Source organism: Ictalurus punctatus, chromosome 2 (genome assembly GCF_001660625.3).
Source record: "Ictalurus punctatus breed USDA103 chromosome 2, Coco_2.0, whole genome shotgun sequence".
NCBI classification, from domain to species: domain Eukaryota; kingdom Metazoa; phylum Chordata; class Actinopteri; order Siluriformes; family Ictaluridae; genus Ictalurus; species Ictalurus punctatus.
This window is the reverse complement of record NC_030417.2, coordinates 39,612,003-39,622,002: the sequence shown is the minus strand read 5'-3', so window position 1 is coordinate 39,622,002 and position 10,000 is coordinate 39,612,003. Positions and strand designations below refer to the sequence as shown.

Below are 10,000 nucleotides of genomic sequence, written 5' to 3'. Positions count from 1 at the left end.
ACACACAGAGAGAGAGAGACACACACACACACACACAGAGACATGTCGATCACGCTGACGTTACTGCAGATCTTGTATGTATAGCGCACCCTTCAAATCCCCAAACCACTTTTTTTCTCCCCCACAGGATTATTGAAGACTCTGACGAGTCGGATTCTTCATCCACTCGGAAACAGAGCCGTAAGAAGAAAAGGAAGAAAGAAAAAAGTAGAGAGAGGTAAAGAAAAATGTATTCATTAATTTACCAAGAGCCATAGAATAACAACGCAGTGTATTAGTGACGGATTAATCACGGTTTCTCTTCCCCCCCCCCCCCAGCTCTGAAAGTCCTTCTCCATCTCCTCGAAGAGAGAAGAAAAAAAACAAGACGAAGAAAAAGAAAAGGTGCGTATGAAAATACTCATGAATGAAAAAAGAAAACGGGCGTACGTTTATTTTTTTCGGAAATGTGTACGTAGTGTGTGTGTGTATTGATTGAGTGATTGATTGCGTTTAGGGAGCGGTCAGTGCAGAGTGACCACCGCGGGAGGTGAGTCCTGCCTTCTGAAAACTCCACATTGTTTTATTTCTGGTGTTCGTCTTAACTGAACTCCAGCGTGTACGGGTTTGTGTTTTACAGTTCGTCCGAGGACAGGCCCGATAGAAAGAAGAATAAAAGGAAGAGGAGTAGTGAGAACGAGACTCCGCCCCCTACGAAGAGCCGGCGGCGGCGTAGCGGATCGTCCAGCTCGGCTCGCAGGTATCGTGGATCGGGAAGGAAGGGAGATGTTTAATGCATTACATCAGAGCGCTGTTGGATTCTGGCTTCTGATTGGTTGATTGATTTTCCATAACGCTTGGTTTATTTAATTTATGCGCGTGTTGTAAAACATTATTGTTTCTATAGTAACAGCTCGTTCACCATGTGCCTTTTTTCCTGTTCAGTTCACCGGCCGTGTTAAAGGAGAAACAGCACAATCCACCTGTGGCCCGGGCAGATGAGGGGAGGAAGGGCAGATCTCCTGAGCGCAGGGGTCGCCACAGGGACAGTCCGGAGAAGGTGGAGGTTCGAGAGGTACGAATTAAAGATAGCGTTGTTCTATCAACACTACGTTAAAGCCAGTAGTGAGCGTGACTAGCCTCCGTTTTATTCATGGGAATGTTATTTTCTCTTTGTCGTTGGGAAGTCTTCAAGGCATTCCAGGTCCCCCGATCGAAACAGGAAGGACCGGGAGAAGGAACGAGAGCGAGAAAAGGAGCGAGTGAAGGAAAAGCCCCAAAAAGGGCTTCACGATTCGTCATCTCCGCCTCGGTCTCCACCCCCTAAACAGCAGAGAGACAGACGAGCACGCAGTGAAGAGCGAGACAGGGAGAAACCTCCTCAACGGAAAAAACACGACTCGTCTTCTCCATCACCGTCTCCGAAACGACAGCGGGACGGGAGGCAGAGGAGCGTCGAGAAAGAGCGAGAAAACGACAGGAGGAAGAGGGACAACAAACCCCAGAAGAGACACGACTCCTCTGCGTCATCACCCTCTCCTTCACCGCAGAGAGACCGAGCGCGGAGGGGACGCAGCGGCGAGAAGGAGAGAGCGTCTTCACCCGCACGTCCTTCAGACAGGGACAGAGCGAGGGACAGAGACACCGTCCCGCAGAGTCGAGTCAGAGAGAGCGAGAAACGGAGAGAGCGAGCCCGCTCCAGCGACTCGCCCGTCTCGCCTGCCCGCCGCTCGCCACGCACCAACGGAAAGCAGAAAGAAGCGGAGCGCGAGAGGGAGAGGGAGAAAGAACGGGAGGAGGCCAGAGGAAAAGAGCGAGAGAGGGATGCGGAAAAAAGACGAGAAGAGACTAGGAGAAAAGAGCGAGAGATCGAGAAAGAAAAGGGACAAGAGGAGACGAGGAGAAACGAACGAGAGAGCGAGAAAGAAAAGGGACGAGAGGAGACGAGGAGAAACGAGCGAGAGAGCGAGAAAGAAAAGGGACGAGAGGAGACGAGGAGAAATGAGCGAGAGAGCGAGAAAGAAAAGGGACGAGAGGAGACGAGGAGAAACGAGCGAGAGAGCGAGAAAGAAAAGGGACGAGAGGAGACGAGGAGAAACGAGCGAGAGAGCGAGAAAGAAAAGGGACGAGAGGAGACGAGGAGAAATGAGCGAGAGAGCGAGAAAGAAAAGGGACGAGAGGAGACGAGGAGAAACGAGCGAGAGAGCGACAGAGAAAAAGTACGAGAGGAGGTGAAGAGAAACGAGCGAGAAAAGGACAGGAGACGCTCTGAAGAGAGACGCTCTGGGAAAGACAGCGAGGCGGGAGACAGGAGGACGGAGCGAGACAAAGCCGCGGCGGAGACGGAGAGACAGGACGAGAATGCGAGGGAGGACGAGAGGCCAGGAAGAACTCAGGAGAACTCGAGTCCGCTGGAGAAAGAGAGAGAGAAAGAGCAAAGCAAGGAAAGAGAGAAAAAGAAATCGAAAGGTTCGAGCAGCAGTGACAGCAGCAGCAGCAGTAGTGACAGCAGCAGCAGTGACAGTGACAGCGATTCTGACAGCTCATCATCGTCATCTTCATCCTCCTCTTCCTCCTCTTCGTCCTCGTCTTCGTCCTCCGACGATGAAAAGAAGGAGAAAACTAAAGAGGTGCCTCGCGCAGTCGTAGTGCAGGCCGTGGCTCAGAGAGAGAAGGAGAAGGGAGGGAGAAACACAGACAGGTACACGCCCACAGAGCGGGAGAGCTCCGCCTCTGCATCCGCACAGGCTCCGCCCACCAGGAAGGACGACCTGGAAAGAGGCAGGAACAGGAGATCTCCGTCTCCTCAGAAGGAACGACAGAAAGAGAGAGATCGAGGGAAAGAGCGGTACACTCCTACAGAGACCTCGAGCCCTCCTCCATCCCCCCCAGCACGAAGGAGGTGCAGTCCGGAGGAGAACACAAGAACCCAAGGCAAAGTTCCGGAGAAGCCCAAGGAGCGAGTCAGGGACACGCCCTCGGACCTCGAGAACCGAGAGAAGAACAGGACGAGTGAAAGAAAGCGCGCGTCTCCACCCAGAGCTCGGGAGGAGGAGAGCCGGAACAAACGGGGCCCGTCACCATCACGGTCTCCGTCACGATCTCCAGGACGCCGCCGCGCAGATGCTCCACGCTCCCCGAGCCCGAAGCGTGGAGGCAGGAGAGCGACGCCGCCCCCACGCCGAGACCGAGAGAGAGAGAGAGAAAGAGGGAGGCCAGGAGATAGAGACCGAGCACGCTCACGAGAAAGGAGGACGAGAAGCAGCAGGTCACGCAGCCCGCGCAGACGCTCGCCTCCGTACAGGTAAGTAACGGCACCCTGAACACCTCTATAAACATAACCAGAGGAAATATCATAGCCAGTGTTCTTTTCTTTCTCCACCTAGGTCCCGTCGCTCTCCTTCTCCTGCATACCGCCGCAGAAATAGTCGCTCTCTGTCCAGAGAGAGGGAGAGGGAGAGGGAGAGAGAGAGGGAGAGAGAGAGGGAGAGACTTCGTGAACAACAGAGGGAGAGGGAGCGAGAGCAGGAGAGAGAGAGAGAGCGAGAACGTGAAAGAGAGAGAGAAAAGAAAGCAAGATCACCTCCTCCTCGCTCTCCGTCTTCTTCCTCTACGTCTTCATCCTCCTCGAGTTCGTCCTCTTCGTCCTCGCCCTCTCCTCAGAGGAAACCCGATCCCCAGAAGGACAGAAAGTCCGAGAAGAAGCTCCGCTCTCGCTCCTCCTCGCCTCCTCCAGCTCGGGATTCTCCTAAACGCTCCAGACAACCTCCTCTGCGTGGCAGGTCTCCTCCCGTCAGCCAATCGGACGCCAGAAAGACCTCGAAGGCTGGATCGAGGAGCCAGTCACCTGCGGAGCGCCGCACGGCTCTGAGCCCGGAGCGGCCGATCGGAGGGGAGAACGAGGTGAACGGGAGAGCAGAGAAAGAAGTCGTGAAGCAGCAGAAGAAGAGTGACAGCAGGAGCAGCTCCAGCTCTTCGTCATCCTCTTCTTCGTCGTCGTCTTCATCCTCGTCCTCCGATAGCTCCGACTCTGAGACGGAGAAAGGGTAAGTGGGCGTGTACGTTACACCTGAAGCATACTCCAGTGAACAGCAGAGTGAGGCGTGGCCCATATCTCCTCTCGCCGCCGGAGCTCTACTGCTGTTCCACTTCTCAAAAGTAATTTGAGGAAGAATCTAAAAGGGTCTCCTCTTGTTTTCCAGGCAGGGGAAAGCGGCAGCGAGTAGGCCCTCGTCCTCCTCCGAGAGTGAGGAAGTGAAGAAGAAAAGGTACGGTTCACTTTCACACTAAATCTTAACCCACACTCCTCCATTAATAATAGATGTAACATCGCCCTTATTAACAGCCCTGAGACACTTCCAGTATCGGACAATGATCAGACAGAACGGAGAGCGAGTCTGATCAATATCCCATGCTCTGAGAGTGTAGATAAGTGCTACTGAGCAGCAGAGTGACATCTTTCTCACACACACACACTGGGTTGTGTTCTTCCTCACAGTCCTCCTCGTCGGCCGAGAGAACCTGCTGACTCGCTCAGAGACTCCAGATCCCTCAGCTACTCTCCTCCTGCACGTCTGCGCAGAACCGCACGCTCTCCTCCTGCTCGCAGGTCAGACTCTCTCTCTCACACTCACTCACTCTTGTGTGCTCTCACTCTCACTCCCCCTCTCTTAGTCTCACACCCTCACTCACTCCATCCCTTCCTCTATCTCACACCCTCTCACTCCCCCACTCACTCCCTCCCTCCCTCCCTCACTCCCCCTCTCTCACTCACTCCCCCTCTCACTCACTTCCCCAATCTCATTCCCCCTCACTCTCTCCCTTCCTTTCCTCCCACACTCTCACTTTCCCTGCCTCTGATTTGCTCTGTCATATCCCCCCTTTTCTTTTATTACTTTTACAGTGTAAGACTCTGTGACATCCGACTGAACCAAAAAAGGGTTTTTTAAATAAAAAAATCTCTCTCTCTCTCATCCTTCTCTCTCTCATGACTAGAGTCTGTCTGAAGAGCTCTCCTGATATGTGTAGTAAGTGCTCTATTACGCACATGTCCTGCAGGGGGCAGTCGTGATGCACTCATGTAGTGTGATTCATTATTTCCATTCTTCTATACACATTAACATTCTCTCTCTCTCTCTCTCTCTCTCTCTCTCTCTCTCTCTCTCTCTCTCTCTCTCTGTGTTTCCAGGAGATCGAGGAGCAGATCGAGCTGCAGGCGGAGAAAATAGATAATCGTGCTGTACATCACTGACACGTTCTTCGTATATTTTTTTTCCCCCGACCTTTCTTTTGTGTCTTTGGGAGAAAAAAAACAAAAAAACCACACAGCAGAAACGTGTTTGTAAATTATGATCCGCACATGAGTTCTGAACTGGAGCGAGGAGTCATCTCAGATTTTCTGCACTCACGTTTACCCACAGGGGTGTTTTTGGTTTATTTTTTACTTTCATTACGGTGATGATGCGTGAGGAAGGGGAGAGAGAGAGAGAGAGAAGTAGAGTCACAGACACGTCATGTGTTCCTCCGTGCCAACACAAAGCTGAATACTCAACTAAAAATAAATACACCGGTGTGTTTTCTCTCTCTCTCTCTCTCTCTCTCTCTCTCTCTCTCTCTCTCTCTCTCTCTCTCTCTCTCTGTCTCTCTCTACCCTGCTGCGTTGTTCTGAATGTAGATAAGTCACTATGGTCAGAGCCGTCACTGAGTGGACCGTGTCCCGCTTACACGCCTCTTTCTTTCACTTTGTGGGGAAAAATGAGGACTAATGAATAAATAAATAATAAATGGTTGTATCTGTATCTTTTGTTGGATTTTTTGGTGTGTGAGGGTAAAAGTAACTAATTTAATAATATTTTTGTTATTTATATATACATACATGCACATTATTTATTTATTTATTTATTTATTTATATATATATATATAGATATAGATATATATATATATATATATATATATATATATATATATATATATTAGATAATATATATATATATATATATATATATATATATATATATATATATTAGATAATATATATATATATATATATATATATATATATATATATATATATATATATATATATATATATATATTAGATAATATATATATTAGATAATATATATATATTAGATATTATATATATATATATTAGATATTATATATATATATATATATATTAGATATTATATATATATATATATATATATATATATATATATTATATATAGAGAGAGCACATGTTCACACATTTTGCACTATAGTAATTTTGTTTAAAAATTTTCTGTGTTGCATGTGTTAATTTAATGTTAGTAACAGTAACTGTTAATACAATTGTTAATTAATACAAATATTCTAATAATTCGAATAATTACAAACCGGATTATGTTCTGAATTGTCGCAACCCAAAAAAAAACAACACAATTATAGTACAGTAATACAAGTAATATGTTTATTAGTATTACACGTTGGTTTGTCTTTGCGTCAGTCAATAGACTGACGTCACATTTCCGCGCCAGTGACGTCATATTCATGCGCCCGCATTCAAACGTACGAACCAAAGCCTATAGAGAGAGAAAACCGCGATAAAATTCCACAATAAACCGATTTCTGCAAACAAAATGGGTCCGATTGAGGTAAACACAACATTCTGTTTCTTCACGTGTTAAATTGAGTCATTTATCAGAGAGATTTAGTGTGTTTTGTTTCATTTCCGGCGGGTTTGTGAGAAAGCGTTAGCCCCGCCTCCTGTTTGGCACTAAACGCTGTTTCACTGTAAAGTGTTGAACATTTCCTCACAGAAGCTCTCTTTATTCTGTTGGACATCGTGTACTGAGGCTGTTGGAGGTTTGGGACGAACCCATGAGAGATTTTAGAGATAGAAGTTCGTTCATTACTGCTGGTTAGTGATGAGTGCAAAAGTTTGTACCCCCATGGTTTTCCAATCTCACTACCAAAAAAAAAAAAAAAAAAAGGTTTTAAAAGGAAGTGATGTTGTGTCCTGGAACAAGACTACAATCCAAAACCTAAAACATGTCATAAGGTACAGGAAATAATCTGGGAATAAATAATAATCGGACATATTACATTACAGCGAGCATGCAAATCATTACAGAGTATTTCCACCTCATTACAGACATCTGGTACGGAGTTATATCAACTGATATCGTTTCACTATTCGTGATGATAAAGGGATGTCTGTGAAACCCGGCACTAAGTGTCTTCATTCGGTTCTACAGTGATGAGTCGGGGTTTTTTGTCGTTTATGATGTAAAAGTTCCCGTGTCTCTCCACAGCTCCTGCACATGTCTGTGTTCTCGCAGAGTTTCTCTCCATGTTCTCGCTTTTTAGCAGCTGGGAATAACTACGGAGAGATCGCTGTGTTCAGGTGAGTCACAAAACCTCAGCATCAGATCTCGTTCAGATCAGCAGCTTTACAGCGAACGTCACGAGCACCGCAGGTCAGTAACACGGCCCTGAAAAAGATCAATCCCCTCCAGATCCGCTTTACTGTAACGCCTGGTTCTGTGAGGGAGAGAGGGAATGATCCGGCACCGTACAGGTGTGCAGTGTTTACCTTCACTTGCTGTTGGGATTTGGGCCTTTATAATTCTGGTCTATCACAGATCGTCGCAGTATGCAAATGAGCTGTCGAACTCTTGAGTAAATAATGAATTGTGTTCTAATTATGAGTTTAAAGTCATTAATGAGTGAATGATTCATTCATGCATTCGTGTGCCGTGGTCTTCTGTCTCGAGCTTTACCCCGGGTTTGAATGGAATCTTCCCTGTTAATCCTGGTTTTAGGTTTACGTTAATCTCAGATGGACTTGAATCGAGTAGCGAGGCCTTGATTAGGTCTGAGTTTATTCTGAAGCTCTTCCTGTGTGTTTTAATCAGAAACTTTTTTGCAAGGTTTGCGTTTAGATTTTTGAAAATACATTTTGTACCCGGTTTAATGGTGTGTTGTGATTGGTTGGATTTTATCGTGTGGTGTTTGTTGTTCCTCTGCAGTCTTTCAGCTGCTCTGAGTCCAGACGCCACAGAGGCCAGTCAGAAACCCGTCCTCACCTTCACCGGTCAGTTCCTGTTCAGCACCTCTCACTTCCTGTCAGGTTCACCGCCATCTTTTACTGAGGGAATACAACTGCTGCAGTCCAGAATGATACCTCTCTCTCCCCCTCTCTTTATCTCTCTCTCTCTCTCTCTCTTTATCTCTCTCTCCCCCTCTCTTTATCTCTCTCTCTTTATCTCTCTCTCCCTATCTCTCTCCCTCTCTCTCTTTATCTCTCTCTCCCTATCTCTCTCCCTCTCTCTCTCTCTTTATCTCTCTCTCTCTCCCCCTCTCTTTATCTCTCTCTCTTTATCTCTCTCTCCCCCTCTCTTTATCTCTCTCTCTTTATCTCTCTCTCCCTATCTCTCTCCCTCTCTCTCTCTCTTTATCTCTCTCCCCCTCTCTTTATCTCTCTCTCTTTATCTCACTCTCTCCCTCCCTCTCTCTCCCTCTCCCTCTCTCTTTATCTCTCTCTCCCCCTCTCTTTATCTCTCTCCCTCTCTCTCTCTCTCATCTCTCTCTCTCCCTCTCTCTCTCTTTATCTCTCTCTCTCTCCCTCCCTCCCTCTCTCTTTATCTCTCTCTCCCTCTCTCTCTCCCTCTCTCTCCCTCACTTTATCTCACTCTCTTTATCTCTCTCTCTCTCTCTCTTTGTTTCTCTCTCCATCTCGTCTCTCCTCTCCAGCCCACGAAGGTCCCGTGTTCTCACTGATCTCCACGGACACACACCTCCTCAGCTCCGGGAACGGAGAGATCAGCGCGTGGAGCTGGGCGGAGCTCGGCAAGAAGGTCAGAGTTCCACTAAAATCCTCTTTTCCACTGTAGAGCTGCGCAGGTCCGGGTACCGAGAGTACCGCTTTGCTGTGCTCACTGCGGTGAAATGACGGTTCTGTAATATTCTCCTGAGGACCTGACTTATTACCCAGCTGTGATGAGGAGCGCGACACGTTTCACACGTCATTATTCACAGACTGAATATAAAAAACTTTAGCGCAGTAACTCGGCCTTAATTCTCAAAACCCTTCTCAGTGCTGTCATTAAACTCCTCCTCACTGGTCTTCACCGGACATCCAGCACGACTGTGCTACTCTGAGTGTGTCGTAAAGCAATGACGTGTAATTACACCTCAGCGCTGTTGAATTCTCCATCAAGTAGTTCCAGTCCGGGGACGCATTACACTTCTGTATCACTCCACATTACACTTCTGTATCACTCCGCATTACACTTCTGTATCACTCCGCATTGCAGTTCTGTATCACTCCGCATTACAGTTCTGTATCACTCCGCCTGTATCACTCCGCATTACACTTCTGTATCACTCCACATTACACTTCTGTATCACTCCACATTACACTTCTGTATCACTCCGCATTACAGTTCTGTATCACTCCTCCTGTATCACTCCGCATTACACTTCTGTATCACTCCGCATTACACTTCTGTATCACTCCGCCTGTATCACTCCGCATTACACTTCTGTATCACTCCGCCTGTATCACTCCGCCTGTATCACTCCGATACAGGCGGAGTGATACAGGCGGAGTGATACAGAACTGTAATGCGGAGTGATACAGGCGGAGTGATACAGAACTGTAATGCGGAGTGATACAGGAGGAGTGATACAGAAGTGTAATGCGGAGTGATACAGGAGGAGTGATACAGAACTGTAATGCGGAGTGATACAGAAGTGTAATGCGGAGTGATACAGAAGTGTAATGCGGAGTGATACAGAAGTGTAATGCGGAGTGCATTACACACACACACACACAAACTAGACGGGAGATCATTTTGATTTTCCAGAAATAAGTGAAGAATAAAAGACGACAGGAAGTTTAATTATTATAAAATAAAGCGCTTTGGTCATTGTCCATTTATTCCTTACTTATTTTCATTGTCTTACAGTTCTGCTGTTAATATTTATAATAAAAATAATAATACATTGTAACGTTTTACTAAATATTAAATCCCA

At 46.9% G+C, this 10,000-nt stretch overlaps 2 protein-coding genes across 4 annotated transcripts in view; both read left to right on the top strand.

Moving 5' to 3' along the window:
* srrm2 (serine/arginine repetitive matrix 2) overlaps positions 1–5,777 on the top strand; it is a 14,877-nt gene extending 9,100 nt beyond the window's left edge. Inside the window, exons 5-14 of the mRNA XM_017495167.3 lie at positions 128–217; positions 319–384; positions 497–529; positions 620–739; positions 925–1,054; positions 1,167–3,283; positions 3,366–4,025; positions 4,182–4,247; positions 4,478–4,588; positions 5,168–5,777. Coding sequence (XP_017350656.2) covers positions 128–217; positions 319–384; positions 497–529; positions 620–739; positions 925–1,054; positions 1,167–3,283; positions 3,366–4,025; positions 4,182–4,247; positions 4,478–4,588; positions 5,168–5,207 — 3,433 coding nt within the window. The 3' untranslated portion in view covers positions 5,208–5,777. The remainder of the gene's footprint in view (positions 1–127; positions 218–318; positions 385–496; positions 530–619; positions 740–924; positions 1,055–1,166; positions 3,284–3,365; positions 4,026–4,181; positions 4,248–4,477; positions 4,589–5,167) is intronic.
* Positions 5,778–6,483: 706 nt separating this feature from the next.
* Positions 6,484–10,000, top strand: part of thoc6 (THO complex 6) — a 16,140-nt gene continuing 12,623 nt past the window's right edge. For 2 of the 3 annotated variants that reach the window (XM_053676756.1, XM_053676754.1), the window contains exons 1-2: positions 7,374–8,057; positions 8,717–8,820. In XM_053676756.1, coding sequence (XP_053532731.1) covers positions 7,694–8,057; positions 8,717–8,820 — 468 coding nt within the window. In that variant the 5' untranslated portion in view covers positions 7,374–7,693. The other variant, XM_053676764.1, reaches the window with a different exon arrangement.